General features: G+C 40.3%; 2 protein-coding genes across 2 annotated transcripts; both read right to left on the bottom strand.

Moving 5' to 3' along the window:
- Window positions 1-3,352: 3,352 nt before the first annotated feature.
- On the bottom strand, window positions 3,353-9,588 carry LOC127947014 (aminopeptidase N). The gene is made up of 20 exons (XM_052543907.1): window positions 8,960-9,588; window positions 8,382-8,524; window positions 8,023-8,156; window positions 7,759-7,885; window positions 7,516-7,670; window positions 7,296-7,409; window positions 6,709-6,852; window positions 6,566-6,631; window positions 6,378-6,443; window positions 6,038-6,210; window positions 5,858-5,934; window positions 5,615-5,748; window positions 5,466-5,521; window positions 5,195-5,342; window positions 4,974-5,065; window positions 4,746-4,856; window positions 4,456-4,623; window positions 4,227-4,367; window positions 4,037-4,118; window positions 3,353-3,917 (listed from the first exon to the last, which is right to left on the bottom strand). The coding sequence occupies exons 1-20, from the start codon at window positions 9,487-9,489 to the stop codon at window positions 3,765-3,767; spliced, it is 2,814 nt and encodes a 937-aa protein (XP_052399867.1). The 5' UTR covers window positions 9,490-9,588; the 3' UTR covers window positions 3,353-3,764.
- Window positions 9,589-15,227: 5,639 nt separating this feature from the next.
- On the bottom strand, window positions 15,228-22,115 carry LOC127947016 (aminopeptidase N). Its single transcript, XM_052543908.1, has 20 exons — window positions 21,507-22,115; window positions 21,283-21,425; window positions 20,258-20,394; window positions 20,003-20,129; window positions 19,703-19,857; window positions 19,459-19,572; window positions 19,233-19,376; window positions 19,085-19,150; window positions 18,927-18,992; window positions 18,665-18,837; window positions 17,948-18,024; window positions 17,298-17,428; window positions 17,118-17,173; window positions 16,886-17,033; window positions 16,718-16,806; window positions 16,522-16,632; window positions 16,268-16,435; window positions 16,041-16,181; window positions 15,853-15,934; window positions 15,228-15,745 (listed from the first exon to the last, which is right to left on the bottom strand). The coding sequence occupies exons 1-20, from the start codon at window positions 22,085-22,087 to the stop codon at window positions 15,596-15,598; spliced, it is 2,859 nt and encodes a 952-aa protein (XP_052399868.1). The 5' UTR covers window positions 22,088-22,115; the 3' UTR covers window positions 15,228-15,595.
- Window positions 22,116-22,341: the final 226 nt, after the last annotated feature.

The following is a 22,341-nucleotide window of genomic DNA, read 5'->3' as shown; positions in this document are numbered from 1 at the left end:
TGAGAATGAGAAGTCACGTGCCGATTTGGGTTGATATGGGAGGGGTCTGAGCCGGTCGTCCCTGATGGCAGGATACGCTATCTGTTGCCAGGGGCAATGCCTTCAGAACTTCACATAGGCGCGACTAAACATTTCAGAGCGCTTTCATTTTTGCGCATTTATTTTGTCGGCGGAACAGATCGAGACGGATCTACGAATACGAGAAAGAAAAGGAAGAAAGTAAAGCAATGCAAAAACATAAGGCGAAAGAAAGGGGACCTTACAGGAACAAGCTCACACCAAGCGCAAAACAGCGGTGTTTGGAGAAGCTCTCAGGCAGCTCCCTGCAGCGGCACAGACACCTGAACCATTTACCTCAGGGCACACATATGGATATTGGGAATTATATTGTTTACAATGTAAGTCACTTTGCATTCACGCTGTTAATGGCTTTAATCTAACCAGGACATTTACATCTCGCAATCACACATTTAACTACCCTAGCTAACCCAGAACTGGTTTGTCCACTTTGCAGCCCACAACAAAAAAAAAAAAACCTGGTACAGTATGTGTCATTGGGTTAAAATCAAATTATAACTAAACATACACAGCTTTAGCATACATCAAAACATGTTGGAAACGTTCGTATACATTGAACATCTAGTTACAATCTAGTGTTCAGTCGCAGTTAATTCTAAATGCAATGTAATTATAATACGCTAAAACGCATGTGAATAAACTTACTTTGGCCAGTACAACACTGTTTTCATCACCTGCTGTAAAGGGACCCAGCCACAGCAGAAAGCCTCGTAACTTTCCAAAGGCTTGTGGCTTTTAAACTCCTGCATTGTGTAGTAACTTAAACCAAAAACAATATAATTCCCAATGTCCATATGTGTGCATGGAGGTAAATGGTCCAGGTCTCTGTGCCACTTGAGCTTCTCCAAATACCGCTGTTTTGCGCTTGGTGTAACCTAAAAAAAACGGTATTTCATTGTTCCTATGTTTTCCATATGTATTGTGTGAGGTACTGCAGCAGTTTTTAACGCAGCAGTAACTTCCAGGCATGATAAAACAGTGCAGAATTGCGAGAACCTCCTCTTAACAACACATTTAAACAATCCTGTTTCGCCGCCGGTATCATTCGCTGTCGCTTTCATTCTGTTGTACTGCGGAGCTTCTGTCACGAAAACAAATTCCTCGTATGTGTAAACATATCTGTCAATAAAGCTCATTCTGATTCTGATTCCAACATGGCGGAGACCGTGATATCGAGGGAGGGGCTTTGTGCTATGACGACAACTTCTCATTCTCAATAGCCTACGGCTGAATTGAAAGCTTTCTTTTGGCCAAAATATCATAAATTTAACATAAAGCCGCGGACTTTGTTTTGGTATTGTTTGGACATTTCTCAGTCCTTCTTAGATTTAATGATTTTTAAATGATTTGAGAGTTGTGAAGTCCTTGCAAGGCACTAAAACAAATAAATTGCTAAATCTCAATTTTTTAAATTATATATGTGATCTAGACAGGATGGTTTGAAGGAGCAGAGTAGTATGTTTCGGGAAATTGTTTAGTAGAGACTTTTTACTTTTTTAAAACTACTTCATGTAAGTCTTTTGAAATTTTTGTGTTTCCATTGGGCTTATTTTCAGTTCGCAATTTCTGTTTGCGCAATTTGAAAATAGAAGCGCGCCTACTGTCAGTCACCAACGAAGCCAAAATTAGGGCTGTAGCCTGTAGCCTATACTGTTGATTAGAGGGACAACAATGTATAAAAGCAAAAATGGAAACTGTATTTAGATGATTTGGCTAAATTTGTTTTAGGATATTTGAGTATTGGCTCTAAAAAGTTAAAGGCTATTTCAAAGCGGGAGCCACAAAGGAATTATATTTATGAATAAACAAATACTATAATGTTAAATAGATGTTTTCAGAGATATTTTTTGCATTACATCTTATCTTTACAAGCATTAAGTCTCTCTCTCTCTCTCTCTCTCTCTCTCTCTCTCTCTCTCTCTCTCTCTCTCTGTATAATGTCAGATATATTTAAATAACATAAACTAAAATGTTTGTTGTAATAAGTGGTCTTAAGCAATTACCCTTTCTATTTACTTCATTTTGTCTCTTTTTGAGGTAATTCCTGAGACTATCTAAACAAACTTTGTAATATAAATGTTCAAATTCCTTCTTGAATTGTTCCAGGTGGGGTTTGTTTAATATTTACAGTCACAGTAAAGTAAAGTGGTTGTTAAAGTAACACAGCTCATCTGTGGTGCAGCCTCCAGCGGCATCTTTAGTAAGCATCTTTCCAGGCTTGTCAAGTTCCAGCAGCTCACAGACAACCAGAGTCTGATAAACATTAAGACCTGTGAGGAAAATAAGGCAGAGGACTGTGTTTGACCAATCTCACTTATCACACAGGGAAAATTTACTTTCTGCATTACCATCACACATTTATTTATTTATATTTTTTTACTTTATGCCTTAAAAAATATCTAAATGAATTTGAATTAAGATATATATATATATATATATATATATATATATATATATATATATATATATATATATATATATATATATATATATATATATATAATACCTTCAACATACTCTCATTTTGGCTGTAGTTTTTAAAAAGTGCAGATCGTCTCTTGAAGGAGTTATACATATAGTCACTTATACCCTTTATGTAATCCGAATCAATCACATCATCCTCATTTGTCGTATTCCCTCTTGGGATATACATCTCTGAATTATAATATCCAACTGTGATGTCATCCAGAGTTGTTATGTAACTAAATTTAGGAAATGGCGTTTCTCCCTCAATGTAAATTGAAAACAACGACAAAGAGTGAGGGGCTGAAAAACAACGTTTTTTTTTCTAACTTTCTCCGTCTAGTTTTAGAGAGAATACATTCTTAAAACATATGAGTCTTGAATACCTTGACAATGACTTTAAGTTTCATATTGTAGTCATACACGATAAAGGTCAGAAAGGAGATAGGCTACTATGTGACAAGCTTTATAATCTCGAAGCATTTTGGCCATCTGATCTTTTTGAACTTAGCCTACCATCATCTGAAGCAGATGTTAGAGGTAAAAGTGAAAATAACATGATGATTATCAATTTGCCCTGCATTATCTCAGTCCCCTCTTGTTATTGAAAATTATCTGCACATTATTCATCTTATATCTTTTAAAAAGTAACAAGTTTTACTTTGACAACCGACTGTTGCTCTCGATTTCGAAAGAAAAGGACGTTGGAATTCTTACACGTTGTCCGCGTTCCATTTATTTTTATTTTAGCCTACAATTTGCGTATGCTCTGTCTCTGTCAATATTCTACTGTAAAAACCATTAACACAGCAACGATAGACAATACTTTTATTTTACAATACTGTAACTTTCTACAGAGACTACATAGAATATATTTTAAAAAATGATAAAATGAAATAGCTAGTATGTATTCAAAAGTCCACCGAATGATGTCAGCAGCAATGTCAGGTTCTTCATAGAAATATTTTAGATTTTATTTTAGATCTTATTTTTATATGATACAACAAAAGAGTACATTGCAGTATGACCATGTTGTAGTTCATAAGAGTATTTATATGATTACAGAACAAATCAAAATGTAACAATCAAAATTAACATAGTAAATATTCAAATATGTGTAAAGTTTTTTTTCTTTATATACCCTGTCCGGTTATGCAATGCAAAAATGTTTATCTTTATAATTACACACATACACAAAGGACATAGTTTTGTCTTTGTGGATTTTAAACAGATTCAGCCATCAGCCAGTCTGAGATTTCTCTCTGGTTTTCAGCCACCCATTTTATATTGGCTTTTGTCTTCTCGATGGCCTGCTCCAGAGCTGCAGTCCCTGATCCAAAGCCGATCTCTGAATTGTCTCTCTTAAACTGCAGAAGCTTTACACGTTGAAAGATATGAGAAAAAAAAAAAAAATTAGACAAGTAGGCTAACCTGTTCAACCTGTTTCAATCAAAAATGTTATAGTATTAATTGTGTACCTATAGAAAATACACACCTGCTCAAGTTCTGATTCAGTTGAAAATGTTTTGGTTATGCCACTTATAAGGCTGGCAAAGTTAAAAGACCCCACACCGTACCTAGGGACACAAATTCATTCTGTTCATCACATAGCTGCATTTATTTCAATTCATTAAAATGTTGCAGTTATCTTGTATATGAGGATTTGTGTTGTTCATAAAGCTCACTCTGTGAACATATACACCCAGTTCTTCCTGACAAAATCCCAAGCCAATGTCTGACCATCCGGGTTGCTGGATATATACACAATGACAGAGGAAGCGTCCTGTTTACGTATCATCGATGCGTCAAGCGTGTATCCAAGGTACCTATATTTATGACAATTCAAATGAAAATATCTCATGTTATTCCTTTGAAAAGTTGCTATTTGTTTCCAAAGAACAATATATTTCAAACCTTTCTAAAAGTGTGGTATCCTTTGCACAAGCCAGGGCTGACATGAGTTTATCAGCTTCTATTCCGATGGTGGCGTTCTTAAACATCAGCCAGCCAAAGTCCCACTCGGCAGTGCCACCTGAGGCAATAGCACTGCAGTACACTGCAGACCTTAAATTGGGGTGAATTCTGGAAAAAAAGAGATCTGAATTAGATATATGTAATAATGTGGACTGATTTTTTTCCCTGCAGTATATAACATTGGATTGCTTGGCTAGAAGACCAAATACTGAGTGCTCTAATAAACTCACGGGTTGTGGTTTGCTTGGTCCATCCACTGTTTGTACCAGCCTTTAGTGAGATTTTGACACTCATCTACACCAGTGCTGCAGGCAAATCTAATGGCATTAACTTGATTGTACCTACACAAGGAAAAAAAATATAAATACATGCCAATTATTTAATTGGAATAGTTAATTGGAACAAAATTTTGAATGAGATTTCATTATTGATTACAAAAATAGTTATGGATCACTTACTGGTCTGTATGGCCAGTGGGCACATGCGACCAATTTTCGGTAATAGTCTTAAAATGTTCAAAAAGGGGGGTCACCTGCTTCCTGGTGTAGTTCTACAACAACAACAAGAACTGCTAAATTCATATTACTACTACTCTGAAATCAGCATATACTTTATATATTCAAATAAAAATAAAGTTATGAGTTTCAAATGCTAATATATAAGAATTATTAGAGCAGACCTGTAAGAGTTCATAGACATCAGTTTGTGTAAACATGAGGTAAAAATAATCCAGGTTGTTGAGCGCAGACTGCCATGGCATGTATTCTCGTTCTTCAGATAAGTACTTTGTAGTATTTAGGGCTAGAGTGACAGGAATTATCTTTGCCCTTGAAAAAGAGTTATAATAAAGTATGCAACTGATTTAATTCAAATGTGCTTGTACAAATAAATTAAAGTATATATCTAAATAAATTGTACCCCAATTCTCTTTATGTTTTTTTTTTTTTTACCTTGCAAGATTAAATGCATCATCCACTATCTGAGCTCTGTTGATGACTGGAATGACCTTTAATAAAATGAACAAAAAAAAGTGATAATTGTCGTGTAATTTTTATTCTATACTGGGTCTTTGATTTCAATCACATGTCTGTGTCTTTACCGTATGGTTCTCTGTCAGTTGATTCAGAAGACGCTCCCAGTTCTCAGTGTCATAGTTCACTCTGTAATATCCAGTGATGTTCAGATTCACCAGCACCCATTCATTTCCAGTTGCCTTCATATCAGAGTGATAAACTGCATATGAAAAGACAATCATGTTAACCTATTTATTATTTAAAAATTATGAACTTGTCCCAGTCATATATGTACAAATAACAGCGTAAAACTTATTTTGTGTTCCTACCAGTTTTTTCTGTGAGCCAAAAGCGTGACTGTTCCACCTCTGCCTTCATCCAGTTGATGGGTACAATCCATTCATAACTTTAAAATAAAATAAAAATAGACATAACACACACACACACACAAAACAGATCTAAAAACAACAAATCCTGTTCAGGTAGCTTAGGCATGTATTTAGACCTACTTGAATGGAGACTGCCTCTGTAATGAAGACTCAGGATCCAGAAGGAAGTGCATCTGAGAGACCTGGCCTGTCGTAGTGTTGATCAAGACCACCGGGAAGCCCATCTGAAGAACCCAGCGGTCCATGATTTTTTTGACACTTAATGGAAGAACTGTTCCAGTCTCATCAACAGCCTAGATGTGGTAAATGAGAGTGATTATTCAGCCACTAGATGGAAGTACTGGCAAACTTTTAGTTAGTTGGGATTTAGTCATTTGTGGTAGGCCTAAATTTTAATCTAATAATTTACCTGTTTATAATTAGTATGAGATTACAGGATTTTATTTCTGATGCAACTCACAGTTTGAAGGTGGTTCCACAGATCCTCACCGACTGTATTTTGATAGGCGAACATGGTGAGATATGTCTTTTAGAGAGAAAAATATCAGCAGATTCAAAACAAAACATATATATATATATATGTGTGTGTGTGTGTGTGTGTGTGTGTGTGTGTGTGTGTGTAAAGTAACTGTGTTGTAATTTGCTCACATTTAGTCCTTGCACGAACACAGACTCAGTAAGGAAGTCTGACAGCATTCTCAACACCGACGCCCCCTGCATGTTAGAGAAAAGAGTTTGATACTAGTAATAATCAATGGATTTTAAAGTGAAGGTTATCGAACGTACAGCACCTTGCTGTAGGAGATTGTATCAAACTGCTCGGTGATCTGCTCTGGTTTTATAATGTCTTCCTCCTTCGAAGACAGGGGATGGGAGGAGGCCAGAGCATCCACAGCAAAAGCACGGTGTACGTCTTTAAGGATGATCAAGTCTTTCTGTGAGAGCGATAATTGAGAAAGACAATAATAATTACGATAGAGTGCAAATAAATGTTTTTTTTTTCTCTCTAAATCTTTTCGAATGTATACAATGTTGATTTCTTATAATTTGTTTTTTTTTTTCTAGATTTTTTTTCTTCCAAATCCTAGGTGACGTAAGCGACGCGGGAATTTTATTTATTTATTCTGTTAGTGTGGAGACAAGTCACAGAAACCAAGATGTTTGGGCGAAGGTAGTAGTATACGTGTTTACTTCAAATATTTAGTGACTAAGCGCCTGTTTTGTCATATGAACATGAAATTTGTTTTTATGGAATAACACAAAGTACACTTTAAAAGATGTAAATTAAAGTTCATGACTGGTAAATGTTGTTTTAGTTGACCAACCATTGGAAGGTGCAGTAAAGCCATTAAAAGTTCATTAGTTTGTGAACACTCACCACTTCCCAGTACGGTTCAGCAAAGTCTGCACCAAGATATGATACATAAGACGCGAAACCTTCATTTAACCAAACTTCATTCCACCACTTTAGAGTCACAAGGTTGCCAAACCACTGACCAAGAACACAAACAAACAAGTCATAATATGATTATTTTACACATTTTATAGTTATTTAAAACCATTAACGTTATATATCATATTTTTATAAATGAGAGTACCATGTGTGCCAGTTCATGGGCTATAATGGTGGCCGTTCTCTCTTTGTTTGCATTGGAGGAGATGACTGGATCATATAGAAGGTTTGTCTCCCTGTACGTCACCAGACCCCAATTCTCCATCGCCCCAAAGTAAAAATCAGGCAGGGCAATCTGGTCTTCAAGGTCGAGAATTAAAAATACTTGCTTATTATTTTTTACCCCAGGCAATAATCTCCAAGAGATGATTTGGATGTGTAAACATACCTGATTTTGAAAGTGGATATGGTACACTGTAATAGTTTTCAAAAAACTTGAGGATTGGCCCAGTTATACTCAAGGCATAATCACCATGGCCGTCTTCGATGGCTTTCTTACGGGCCCATATTCGTATCTGTTCAGAGCAAACATCATTTAGTCATATGCACCATGAGTAAATATGCTGTAAGGCACACTTTGTGGTCAATAAATGTGAGATTTTTATCTTTTAAAACAGCCGTACAGCTCATGAAAGACGAATAATGGTCGTACCAAGGTGTCATTTGCTGATGTAACATTTGTATAGTCACTGACAACCAGTGCCAATAGATAGGAGGACATGTTCTTTGTGGGTTCAAATGTTGTCACCGTAACAGGTTGTCCATCAACTACAGTGTCAGCTTTCTCTGAATAATTAAAACAAGCAGAAAATTAGATTATATTTTATTTATCTATCTATCTAGAGTATATATCTGATGACTTCCAACTTCTCTTTAGAAAGCTTTGTCTGATTTTTGTTTTATACAGTTGCTCTAGGGACCCCGATTTATAGAAATCCATTTTCTAGTTCACATTACGTTACTTAAAATGGTCAACAGGTGTGAAAAGAAGCCGTTCTTGGTAGAACTGACCGATTTCCATTCCATTCGACAGGGCCACGGTTCCTCTGTCGTGGATAAGAGTGATGTAGAAGACCGCTCTCATTGCAGGCTCATCGAAACATGGAAAGGTCTTGCGAGCATGTGTCGGATGCATCTGACTGGTGGCTACTATCCTGGAGGAAGTAATCACTGTTATATCACAAAGATACAGTGCTCGTAACGCCAAGGTACAGTACAGACCATAAAATAAGTGCTGGGTTATTGGTATGCCATTTTGGGAAACAGTATGTATTTTCTCTGTCCAAACAATGTTAACATGATGATTGAAATGCGTACACCTGAAAAACCTTGTGGATATTGTGTAATGCCCAAACACACACATAAAAAAATGCTTTATGGATCCATTAAGTAATCGTCCATGTTTATATGATGGTACAAAGGTTGAACAAACATAAAGCTGCCAAGAGGCTTATCAAGCAAACATGTGACCTGCCAACTGCAATAGCCTTGATGCCGATCCTGATAGCTTTGATTTTTCATCTATAAGAGTTCCTGGCTGGTTTTATTGAAGATCTGTGTTCATCTTAAAAAATGATAGTTGAACTTACTTTTTCTCTCCGTTCTCCTCATATTCACTTCGGTAGAACCCTGCCAGGTCATCGGCAAGTTCTCCCACAAACTCTGTGTAAAGCTCATAGAGCTCTCCATCTTCCAGCTTGCTCTTCAACTGTATGACAAGATACTGCGTCGTCTCCTGCATCCAGGTTTTCTGAATCGAAGGCGCTGCTGAGGTACCAAGCGCAGAGAGTTTGGCCAGATGTCCATCTATTGAGGTCAGGTTCAGCTTATTGGCATGAATGAGGATGAGATCGGTCTCCCACAGACATTTGAAGACCACGCTGGAATTTCCAGTGAATACAAAGAGGCTGTGACTGTTCGGCTGGAGTCGAGGCCAGAGCGTGATGTTGTAGTAGACTGGAACCAGAGCGGCTGGTAGACGATGCTCGTTCCAGGGCTCAGCAGGAGATCCCGTAGAAGGAAGGAGTTGAACGGTCCACAACCCAACAATGGTGGCCAGTGATGCCATCCCCAGGAAAGTGCATCCAACACACATTGCACTAAAATGGATTCTCACCATGTTCCCCTTCACCACAGGCCAGCAAAGATTAGACCAAACCGTGATGGCATTTTTATTTATTCTTCCAATCTTTTCTCCTCCCAAAGTGTATAATGGCTCATCCATTAACACTGAGACTAGCCAGTGAAAGTGAACTGATAAGTAGAGGTGCACTAAGATAATATATTAAGGCATGTGTCTTCCTTGACATGTTTATGCAGCCATTACTCTTTAGTAGAATGTAACACTGAGACTCGTGGGAAAAAGCTCAGAAAAACAAGCACAGCAGGATCACAGCAATGAAATGATCTAATGTAATCCAAAATGTTTTCAGTCAGTGTAACTGTTTATGTTTTTATTAGCTTTATTAGGCCATATTCTGAAATCATACCTTATAAACAGTGCTCCAGACCAAGATTGAAATAATATATATATATATATATATATATATATATATATATATTTCTTGAGACAAGGTTATTTTCTGACCGTTTGTTCAAATGACAATGTAATTAAAGATAGTGTCATGGAACGTTCTGCTACGCCCTCCTCTGGCGGTATCAGATCCCTCTCTCCTGAATATTAGGACTGCATTTCCCAGTGTCCCTCTCCCCAATCATCCCCGTCTAACCCTGCTTAATTATCTTGATTACCTTCTAGTATTTTCACCTGCACCTTGTGTTCTCCCCTTTATATTGACTGCTATTCCCTTTTATATTTTGTGAAGTTTTGATTTACCCCTGGTCTGTATTGTTAGTATCTCTGATCGTTGTTACCCTATTGAGGAGTTTATCTAAGTTCTCTACGAACGTCTGCTTAAGTTCCTTTTCATTGCCAGCCTGAGTTTATGTCAGCTGTTCTCTGCTTACTCACCTGTATTAATAAACTGCTGCAGATGGATCTAACTGACTCCGCCGTTTCATCACAGAAAACTTCACCAACTCAAGATCCAGCAGAGTTTCGTCACCTCGCCAATGAGGTTTCATCCCAGGCAGCGGTGCTCGCTTCACATCAGCGGCAGCTGGTAAAACTAACCTCGCTCACAGAGGAACTTGTCAGATCTGTTCAGGCACTAACCCCGCAGATTGCAGCGGTTAATCAGGCCGCAGCACCCACCGCACCTGTCCCTCCGCTGCCAGTCGTGAGTACGATCTCAAACAATCCAAGATTATCCCTGCCTGAAAAGTATGACGGTTCACCCTCCACTTGCAAGGGATTTTTGTTGCAGTGCGAGCTCTATCTAAGCCAGCAGGCTCCAGAACATCGCACCGATGAGGGCCGCATCTTTCTCATCTGCACCCTGCTTACGGGAAAAGCACTGGAGTGGGCAACGGCACTATGGTCAGGAGGTCAGCTTACGTCTATTTCCTATGATGCTTTTGTCACCCTATTCAGGGAGGTGTTTGAGCACCCAGCTGGAGGAAAGGATCCAGGGGAACTGTTACTCGCCCTGCGGCAAGGGAATTCCACTGCAGCAGATTACACTCTCTCCTTTCGTACGCTCGCCGCTCAGACCGGCTGGGGGGAGGATCCTCTCAAACTACTGTATCGGAAGGGGTTGAATACGGAGCTGCAGGGGGAACTTGCTTGTCGTGATGATGGAAAGACTCTCAGTCAGATCATGGAACTTGCCATCCGGCTCGATCATCTCATCCGGGCTCGCCGCACTCCAGTCAGGACCAGCCTGAATTTCAACCCGGTATGCACCTCAGAGCCCGAGCCCATGCAGATTGGATACACCCAGCTCTCCGAGGCGGAACGTGAGAGGAGAAGGCGCAATCGTTTATGCATGTACTGCGGTCTGGCTGGTCATTTCAGGGCTTCCTGCCCGGTGAAACCCACTTCTCGGAACCCCGCTGCGGTGAGTCCACGTTCACTCTCTTCCCAAGCTCTCATTGTGGCAATTTCGTTAATTATTAATGGGCAGGTTATAAAATCGAGGGCTTTTATAGACTCGGGAGCTGCTGGAAATTTTATTGACGCAACCTTTGCAAGAACTCATAAAATCTCTCTCCGCTCTTGTGAACCCTCTGTGACAGTGACAGCTTTGGACGGGCGCCCCCTGGGGACAGGGGAGCGCCAGTACATCACACCACCTCTCAACCTCAGCATCGGCTCGCAACATAGGGAGACCATCCAATTCTACACTATTCATTCACCACTTCATCCTATGATTCTGGGGTTTCCGTGGCTGGAGAGACACAACCCGCAAATTTCCTGGTCTGAGAGGAGGATTACCCAGTGGTCTTCGTCGTGTCTGAATAAATGCATGCCCGCTGTCCAGGGTCCTGAATTGAGTGCCAGCCCCTCCGTGGACGTTAATCTACAGGAAATCCCCGCTGTTTACCATGACCTTGCCCAAGCATTCAGCGAGCGGGAAGCCTCACACTTACCTCCCCATCGTGCTGTTGACTGTGCTATTGAGCTCCTGCCGGGTACCATGCCACCACGCGGTCGTGTATACCCCCTATCTCAGCCAGAGACCGAGGCCATGAATTTGTATATAGAGGAACAGCTTGCCAAAGGCTTCATTACCCCCTCAACATCTCCTGCTTCTGCCGGTTTCTTTTTTGTCAAGAAGAAGGATGGGGGTCTCCGACCGTGCATAGACTATCGGGGTCTCAACGAGATAACTGTCAAATACCGGTATCCTCTTCCTCTGGTCCCAGCTGCTCTTGAAATGCTCCGCACGGCCCGATATTTCACAAAGCTCGACCTACGAAATGCTTACAACCTTATTCGTATTCGGGAGGGTGATGAGTGGAAGACGGCGTTTTCAACAACCACCGGCCATTATCAATATCGGGTCATGCCGTTCGGCCTTTCCAATAGTCCTTCAGTTTTTCAAGCGTTTGTCAACGAGATCTTCAGAGACCTGCTCAATCGGAGTGTAATTGTGTATATTGACGACATCCTGATTTATTCAGACAACCTTGAAACGCACGTTCAGGATGTGCGAGCTGTTCTCAAACGCCTCATCGAGCACCAGTTGTATGCCAAGATACAGAAGTGCGAATTTCATCAGACGCGGATCTCGTTCTTGGGTTACATCATCAGCGCAGACGGAGTTGTGATGGATGACAAAAAGGTACAAGCTGTGGTTAACTGGCCTCGTCCCACGTCAGTAAAAGAGCTTCAGCGCTTCTTGGGCTTCGCAAACTTTTACCGCCGATTCATTCGAAATTTCAGCATGATTGTGGCTCCTCTCACTTCTTTACTCCAAGGAGGAGGAGGACGTTTCCGCTGGTCATCGGAATGCACTGCGGCATTTGAGAGTTTAAAGAAGAGATTCACCACATCACCCATTCTCCATCACCCAGATCCTGAGAGAGAGTTTATTGTGGAAGTGGATGCTTCTAACACGGGCGTGGGTGCCATTCTGTCACAACGTCATGGTAGTCCAGCTAAAATGTACCCCTGCGCATTTTATTCCCGTAAACTCAATGCAGCCGAGCGCAACTATGATGTGGGCGATCGAGAACTTCTGGCGATGAAGGCTGCCTTTGAAGAGTGGAGGCACTGGCTGGAGGGGGCGTGTCATCCTTTCACTGTGCTTACGGACCACAGAAATCTGGAGTATCTCAAATCCGCCAAATGTCTGAATGCTCGCCAGGCGCGCTGGTCTCTCTTCTTCTCCCGATTTAATTTCAGAGTCACTTTCAGACCAGGTTCTAAGAACGGCAAGGCGGATGCTCTCTCACGCCAGTTCGACAGTAAGGACGAGTGTTCTGAACCAGTTCCCATTCTGCCCTCATCTCTCATTGTCGCACCAGTACAGTGGGATCTAATCACGGAGGTTTCTACAGCTCAGCAGAAACAGCCCGTACCACCGGAATGTCCGGGGGACCGCCTCTTTGTTCCTCCCGAGCTCCGCGACCGTGTCCTCCAATGGGTTCACTGCACTCCCAGCGCGGGGCATCCAGGTATCACGGCCACCACTCAGCTAGTCTCCAATCGCTTCTGGTGGCCTTCCCTTCGAACTGACGTGATCAAGTTTGTTCATCAGTGTTCCACCTGTAACATGGTCAAGTCTTCTCACCTGAAACCAGCTGGTCTCTTACAGCCTCTGCCGGTACCGCAACGCCCTTGGTCCCATATCGCCGTGGATTTTGTCACGGACCTTCCTCAGTCCCAGGGTTTCAACACCATCCTCTCGGTAATAGACCGGTTTTCAAAATCATGCCGTTTCATCCCTTTGTCTGGTCTTCCCACAGCCTTAAAGACCGCCGAGGCCCTCCTCAATTATGTGTTTCGGCTTTTTGGCCTTCCTGAGGACATTGTAACTGACCGAGGCCCTCAGTTTACTTCTCGTGTATGGAGGGAACTATGCTCAAAGCTCAATATTAACGTAAGCCTCACCTCGGGCTACCATCCTCAGGCCAACGGGCAGGTTGAGAGGTTGAATCAGGACCTAACTCGTTTCCTACGGACCTATTGCCATCAAAATCAGCAGGAGTGGAGTCGTTTCCTTGTATGGGCTGAATACGCGCAGAATTCGTTAGTTAAGCACGCCACTGGACTGACACCGTTTCAGTGTGTCCTGGGATTTCAGCCTCCGCTCTTCCCGTGGGCGGGCGAGCCCTCCGATCTCCCGGCGGTAGATTCCTGGCTTCGGCGCAGCGAGACCACTTGGGATGCTGCTCATGTGCATTTACAGCGGGCCATTCGCAAATATCAGCACTACGCGGATCGCAGGCGACGCGGGGGTCCCCGGTACCGTCCCGGGCAGTGGGTGTGGCTTTCAGCCCGAGATCTCCGTCTCAAACTACCCAGCAAGAAATTATCCCCTCGCTTCATTGGTCCTTTCAAGATTCTGCGCCAGATCACCCCGGTCTCATTTAGGTTGGCTCTTCCCTCTCATTACAAAATCTCACCTACCTTTCATGTGTCTCTTTTCAGACCCGCAGTCACCCCCAGGAGAGAGGAGGGTCAGGAGGGGAACACACAGGTGCAGAATCCTCCCATTGAGGTTGGCGGTGCGGAGGCCTACCGGGTGCGAGCAGTACTGGACTCCAGACGACGTGGTGGGGCTTTACAGTACCTTATTGACTGGGAGGGGTACGGTCCAGAGGAACGGTCCTGGGTCAGGTCGCAGGACATTCTGGACCCCTCTCTACTTACCAGCTTTCATCGTGACCATCCTGACCGACCTGCTCCCAGACCCCGAGGAAGACCCCACCGACGTTCTGGTCCTCGCTTCCGGAGCCGCTCGCAGAGGAGGGGCTATGTCATGGAACGTTCTGCTACGCCCTCCTCTGGCGGTATCAGATCCCTCTCTCCTGAATATTAGGACTGCATTTCCCAGTGTCCCTCTCCCCAATCATCCCCGTCTAACCCTGCTTAATTATCTTGATTACCTTCTAGTATTTTCACCTGCACCTTGTGTTCTCCCCTTTATATTGACTGCTATTCCCTTTTATATTTTGTGAAGTTTTGATTTACCCCTGGTCTGTATTGTTAGTATCTCTGATCGTTGTTACCCTATTGAGGAGTTTATCTAAGTTCTCTACGAACGTCTGCTTAAGTTCCTTTTCATTGCCAGCCTGAGTTTATGTCAGCTGTTCTCTGCTTACTCACCTGTATTAATAAACTGCTGCAGATGGATCTAACTGACTCCGCCGTTTCATCACAGATAGATATTCAGAATATAAAAACAATAATGGTATACTAAAAAAGAATTACAAAAAAGGTTATTTACCATCCGTAGGATCCTGTTACATAAAGTACAGAAGTTTAAAGTAGCTGATAAAAAAATACAATTTAGTTCATGGATTGAGGTTTTTATTTTCATTAGACAAAAAATTAAAATGATAAATACAGAACAGTTCTGTACTGTTTGCATATTCCGTTCTGTTTCATTTTAAATTATTTTGTCATTACACAATTCATTTTTTTATAAAAAAAGAAAAGGGAAAACAGAAAATTATAAAGCATGCCTTAAAGAAAGATATTTATATACTGTACATCATCATAGGAAGAAAGTTGCTCTGGAATATATTTGTATTTAGAAGGTCATCCATAATAAATAATCATTTCCCTTAATGCTCATCTAGGTCAAGTAAAAGAATGTCCCAGTGTTCAACAACAACAAACTACAGTATGTGCATCTTTCAGAGTTATAATGGTCTTATGAGTTATTTCTGAACCAATCTAAGACTGCTTTTTGGTTCTTTTCGACCCATTTGATGTTGGCATTAGTCCTCTCGATGGATTGTTGAATAGCAAGGGTCCCTGACCCAAAACCAATGTGAGCGTTGTCATCTTTGAACTGTATCAGCTGTGTTTTTAAAACAGGACAGTAGATTAAGAAACATTCAAATGTAAGTATCTGCTGTACAAGATGACAGCCAAATAAATAAAGCAAGCCTGGGGAAGATCGCATACCTGTTGCAATTCAAACTGAGTTGAGAATCTCTTTGTGACGCCATTGATCAGATTAGAGAACGAGAAAGATCCACCTCCATACCTAATGAGGAATAAAAGAAGTGGATGTGCATTTATAGAAAGCGGCTATCTGTATTTTTAAGCAAATATAATCATAAGCCACACGCGAAAAAAAAAAAAAATCTTACTGTTTGAAAATGTACTCCCAGTTGGCTCTAACAAAATCCCAGGCCAACCCTTGGCCGACCACATTGCTTGCAATGTAGATGATGGTAGAGGTGGCATCTTGTTTCCGAATTTTTTCTGGATCCAAAGTGTATTTGAGATACCTACAATTTAAATTGAAGCACATGTCTTTAGCTACATACAATGAGAACTGTATGCATTTGTCAGCATTAACCTGCAGTGAGCTCACCTGTTCAGTAACCACGGCTCGGTGGCACATGCCATTGCAGCTCTCAGTTTGTCTTTCTCTGAAGCAATAGTAGCATTTCCAAACATCTCCCAGGCAAAGTTCCACTCCGTCTCACCACCTGCTGCAATGGCACTGCAGTACACTGTGGACCTCAAGTTGGCCTTAATACTGAAGCAGATCAATTATACATCAATCATACACTTTAACTATGATGCACTCATGGAAACATATCACATACTCTCTAATAAACTCACGGGTTGACATTTGGATTGTCCATCCACAGTTGGAACCATTCTTTTATAAGAGTCTTACATTCTTCATTTCCAGTGCTGCAGGCAACTCTGAGTGCATTTATCTGATTGTACCTGCAGATGCAAATACATGAATACAATAAATAGGTGTTTGAGAACAATCTGAGCATTTACTGTGGCTACTCTATAGATGTCTTACTGGTCAGTGTGTCCATCAGGCACATCCTCCCAATTTGTAATCCTTTTGAAGTAATCAAACAGATCTTTCACCTTTCCACCAACGTACTTCTACAGGTACGAAAAAATGGGATGTTAGAATTCAAGCTGAGTTGCGATGACATTATGAAATATTCAGAGACAAACGTACCTGCATGGGGCCGTACACCTCTGTGCGATCAAACATGAGGTAAAAGTAGTCCAGGTTATCGAGAGCAGCCTCCCACGGCATGTACTCAGTTTCCGAGTTTAGGAAGAGTGTGGTTTTTAGAGCCAATGTCGTTTCAATAATTCCTGCTCTGTAAAGGGAAAAAATGCTATTGAGCATTTATACTGGCTGAAACTACACTAATAACTTTATAAAAAAGAAGTTCAGATCTTACTTGGCCAAGTTAAAAGCATCATCAATTAACTGCGCCCGGTTAATAACTGGAATGCTCTAAATTAAATAAAATTAAAAATATAGTCGTTGATTATTATACTGGACAAAAAAAAATCCAAATCTTGCTCTAATTATCTTCAACAATATTACCTTCTAATTTCATAAATGTAATTCTTTTTACCTGTCTTGAATTCTGGAGTACGTTAAGTAGGCGTTCCCAGTTATTATTATCATAGTTGACCCTGTAGTATCCTGTCACATTGATATTGGCCAGAACCCACTCATCAGCACTTTTCATGTCATTTGATTGGTCTAAATTAGAAACGTAGAGAAGGAACACATGAATTTGTTAGAGAAAGTACAGTATTGTCCTGTATTACTAATGAATGATCATTTGCACATATAATCACATGCAAAGTTATCTAAATCATTAAAAAATCTGTCATCATTTACTCATCATCATGGCTTTCTTTTCTCTGTGGAACATGAATAAATTTAGTAGAATGCTCTTTTTTTAATAGTTATGTCATTGTTATACATCACATGCTTTCAGAGGTTTTGCAATATGGTATACAAAGAGTATGGAAGGCTTTTATTTTGCTTTTTTGAAGCTTAACAGCCCTAAGTCTCCATTCACTCTCATTGTATGGAACAGAATCATTTGAGCATTCTACTCGACTTCTACTTTGGTGTTTAACATAAGAAACAAAGTCATAAGGATTTGGAATAACATGGATATGTAATGACAGATTTATCATTTTTGGGATGATCTATCTCTTCCACAGTAAATCTAACTGTGATTGTTATTGTCACTGCCATCTTAAAACTCACCGGTTTTCTTTAGCAGCCAATATAGGGGCTTTGCTGTGTCTTTCTTTGTCCACGAAATTGGTACAAACCACTCATAACTGAAAAATGAAGCATATTATGATATAGTAATTCCACATTTCAGCAGAACTTTGTGATTCATTCTTAAGTAGGATATATTTAATAAGTTGGTATGTAAAGAGAATTCATTATAAAATGAAGTATATTATTGATCTAATTTTAAACAATTCATTAGTGCATATATTTAATTAAAGAAAATCTTGTTATTATCTCAATCTTCTGGTGAGACTACAAACTTCCCTCTGCTGCACGATGTATGTCAGACTTCTCCAATCATTTAGTCTGTTTTAACCCTCCTATTTCTTATAATCAACTGCAATCTCACATTAAGCTAATCATATCCATCCAGTCAACAGCTGATTGATATTTTTGCATAAATTCTTTGCATTATTGACACACTGGTTTCCTAATGAATGTTGTTCAGTTGCTTTGACCCAGTGTATTTTGTTTAAAGCGCTATATAAATAAAGGTGACTTGACTTGATAGAATCAATTCCCCATCCTATCTTCCTATGTTTTTTTTTCTTTTTTGATTGTCTGTTTTACTTAAATATATGTCACAATATAGAAGAAAAGATGTCTCGCTACTTCAGTTTCATATGAAGTAGACTTTAATTATCTGTTAGACTGTCAATTCTTTCAAAATACTTTTTTACATACTTAAATTCTGATGTCCTGCTTGGTTTAGATTCAGGGTCCAGGAGGAAGTGCTCCTGTGTGATTTGGCCAGTTGTAGTGTCAATAGTGACCACGGGGAAGCCCATCTGAAGAACCCAGCGGTCCATAATCTCTTGCACAGTTTTGGGAAGATCAGTGCCGGTGCGGTCCACAGCCTATAACATTTCATATCTGAGCATGTTTTCTGTGGGATTTAGTTTTTGATAATGACATGATTGAACAGCATTGGTTAATTGAACCATACCTGTTGAAGATGGTGCCAAAGGTCTGTATACACTGTGTTGTTGAATTCAAAATGATTCAGGTAAGTCTGTTTAAAAAAAAAGGGTTGTGAATGTAAAAAAGCATTCTTTCATTTTTATTGTACAGTACAACAAGGAATAGTGTACAAAGGGTTTTTACCGTGATGCCTTGGGTAAACACTGTCTCAGTTAGAAAATCTGATAACATCCTAAGTACTGATGCCCCCTAGAGGAAGAGACTGCATGTAGTGTGTATGTTCTTCATTATTAGACATTATAGACAAGGTAGCAAACATTTCCCACTTTACCTTACTGTAGGAAATCGTATCAAAAACTTCACTGATTTGCTCGGGTCTTTGGACCTCCTCTTCTTTAGATGACAAGGGGTGAGATGAGGCCAATGCATCTATGGCAAAAACTCGGTGCACGTCATTAAGAACGATCAAATCTTTCTGGAGATAGACATAGAAGAGTCAGCTTTTTGTGATAGCTTGTAGCATTTACAGTTTTACGCTGTCGCCTCCAGACACTCACAATGTTCCAATTCGGCTCAGCTTTATCTGCTCCAAGATATTCTACATAAGATGCAAAACCTTCATTGAGCCAAAGGTCATTCCACCACCTGAGAGTCACAAGGTTTCCAAACCACTAAAAAGAAAGAGGAAGATGGTCATTTGCAGGGGTTATTAACTTTATAGTAGAGAAGTTGATAATAACAACTTCTGTAAAGCATTTCCCATTTAGGGTTCAAACTGGAAAAGGGGACTACTGATTATACCTGATGGGCAAGTTCATGGGCGATAACAGTAACAATTCTCTCTTTGTTTCCATTTGAGGATATTTCTTTATCGTACAGCAGGGCTGTCTCTCTGTATGTGATTAAGCCCCAGTTTTCCATTGCACCAGCGTTGAAATCTGGCAGAGCGATTTGATCTGTGCAATATTTTGAGAAATGAGTTAAACTTCTAAAAATGGCCTAAAAGTTTGAACTATTAACTTACTTAAATTGTAATTTCGATAATAACGAAAACAAATGTTTTATTTGCCTCATAAAATGTGTCATATTATAGTTTCTTACCTGATTTGGGCAGTGGATAGGGGACACTGTAATATTCCTCAAAGAATTTGAGAATCGGTCCAGTCACATTGAGTGCATAATCCCCTTGTCCTGCACTTATGGCTTCTTGACGTGCAAAAATTCGAATCTGTTGTGTTTTAGTAGACAAACATGTTGTTTTCTAATCTTTGCTAAATTAGGTAGGGCTTAGGGCTGTAGGTTTAATTATTAAATTGGTAAAATTTTGTCTGAAGATCCTCTGAAGAGATAAGTTACCTGCAGTTTATCGATGTTTTGTTCAATGAAGCCGAAATCGCTGATAATAAATGCCAACAAATATGTCGACATGACTTTTGTGGCCGCAAATGTTGTTCTGGTTACAAGAGTGCCATCCACTGTGATGTTAACCTCATCTGAAAGTCAAAAAGAGACATTGAATGATCAACCACTGAACACTGAACTTTCTTGAAGTCAGTTTGAAGGAATTAAAGGGTTAGTTTACCCAAATATTAAAATGATGTCATTAATGACTCACCCTCATGCCGTTCGAAACCCGTAAGACCTACGTTCATCTTCAGAACACAGTTTAAGATATTTTAGATTTAGTCCGAGAGCTTTCTATCCCTCCATTAACAGACCAGGAAGAGAAGACAATGCTGAATAAAGTCTATGCTATTTTTTATGTATTTTCGGTGCTTCAAAAAATTCTAACGGACCCTCTGATGTCACATGGACTACTTTGAAGATGTTTTTCTTACCTTTCTGGACATGGACAGTATACCGTGCACAAAGCTTCAATGGAGGGACAGAACGCTCTTGGACTAAATCTAAAATATCTAAAACTGTGTTCCGAAGATAAATGTCTTACGGGTTTGGAACGACATGAGGTCATTAATGACATAATTTTCATTTTTAGGTGAACTAACCCTTTAAGGCAAACTTATTCATCAGAAGTAAACTACTTTATCAAACGAGTAGCTGTGTAGGGCAACCAAACAGTACATTGCTGTTTTTAAGCTAAAAACTTTCTAAATTGCAAATCATTTATTGTATAATATAATTTACCCATTTATATCCAAGAATGTATAACCATTATATTTTATAAATATAAAGATATCTGGTCCTATTAAGTAACTTAAGTGTAGCTACTTTTTGTATAGCTGTTAGTATTACTAACTACTTTTTCAAAGCAGTAACTTCACTGTATTTTAACTTTTTCATATTATGATTAACTTAGCAAGTTACGCTTTCGAAATAGCTTCCCCAACACTGCTCCTGTACACAATGAAGTGTTTGTTTACCTGTCACAACCCCATTGGAGAGGGCTACGGTTGCTGGATCATGATAAAGAGTGATGTGGAATACCGCTTTCATTGCAGGTTCATCAAAGCAAGGGAAAGCCTTCCTGGCATATGTTGCCTGCATCTGGGTTGTGGCGACCACTCTAAAGAACAACAGGATTTAACTATATATGAAAGACCTTTTTTAGAATAGGAGGAATTGACAAGAGGAATCAGCTTCTTACTTCTTCACTCCATTCTCATAGTATTCACTTCGGTAGAAGCCTTCCAAGTCATCTGCAAGCTCGCCTACAAATTCTGTGTAGAGCTCGTAGCTTTCCCCAGCAGTCAGTTCTTCTTTCAGATGGATTGCCATATACTGCGTTTTTGTGTGCATCACAATCGATTCAATGGTAGGAGCTGGCTTGCTTCCAAGTGCCGTCAAGGTGGGTTGCTTTGTCATGTTCAGCTTGTTGGAGTGAATGAGGATGAGGTTTGTCTTTTCCACACATCTGAAGACCACGCTGGACATCCCTGTGAAGATGTAGAGTAGGGTTGGATCTGGCTCGAGCCGTGGCCACAGAGTGACATTGTAGGTTTGTGGACTAAGAGTCTGAGGAAGGCGCCACTTGTCCCATGGTTCATTGGATGGTGCAGTTGTTGGAACTGATGTCGTTACTGCACCTGTGGGTTTAACCTCATTCTCGTTCTTGGACTTCTCTTGGGAGTAGACCACCGAGAGAGCAATAATTGTGGCTAGCGCTCCAGCGCCTAACACAATCCCTGCTACCCCGACAGTTTTACTGATGTAGAAACCCTTTCCCATGCTTCAGCAATGACAGGATGAGAGGAGTGAAACTGACATCTGCTCAACCTTTTATTTAAGGCATGGGAAGATTCTCCTCCCACATGAATGAATGGTTCATCCATTAACTCAGCGCAGCTCCAGTGTACAAGAGGGCATCTAGAACCTCAGGGTTTCAGAGGGTCACTGAAACCAGGGTTATCAGAATGTGGTATGGCCATATATTTAAATACAATTAAGGCATTATGGGAAGAAGGCAGGCTGGCAGAGACAGT

This window comes from Carassius gibelio, chromosome A25 (genome assembly GCF_023724105.1).
Source record: "Carassius gibelio isolate Cgi1373 ecotype wild population from Czech Republic chromosome A25, carGib1.2-hapl.c, whole genome shotgun sequence".
In the NCBI taxonomy this organism is placed as follows: Eukaryota; Metazoa; Chordata; class Actinopteri; order Cypriniformes; family Cyprinidae; genus Carassius; species Carassius gibelio.
Note: the sequence above shows the minus strand (reverse complement) of the source record. Positions and strands in the feature narration are given on the sequence as shown.

Coding starts and splice junctions, on each gene's coding strand:
- LOC127947014 (XM_052543907.1), bottom strand. CDS start 9,489: ATGGTGAGAATCCATTTTAGTGCAATGTGTGTTGGATGCACTTTCCTG. Junction 8,525..8,959: donor GAGGAGAACGGAGAGAAAAA/GTAAGTTCAACT, acceptor TACTTCCTCCAG/GATAGTAGCCACCAGTCAGA. Junction 3,918..4,036: donor CTGAATCAGAACTTGAGCAG/GTGTGTATTTTC, acceptor CAACGTGTAAAG/CTTCTGCAGTTTAAGAGAGA.
- LOC127947016 (XM_052543908.1), bottom strand. CDS start 22,087: ATGGGAAAGGGTTTCTACATCAGTAAAACTGTCGGGGTAGCAGGGATT. Junction 19,151..19,232: donor ATACGATTTCCTACAGTAAG/GTAAAGTGGGAA, acceptor CTCTTCCTCTAG/GGGGCATCAGTACTTAGGAT. Junction 17,429..17,947: donor TTGGCTGCTAAAGAAAACCG/GTGAGTTTTAAG, acceptor TTTCTAATTTAG/ACCAATCAAATGACATGAAA.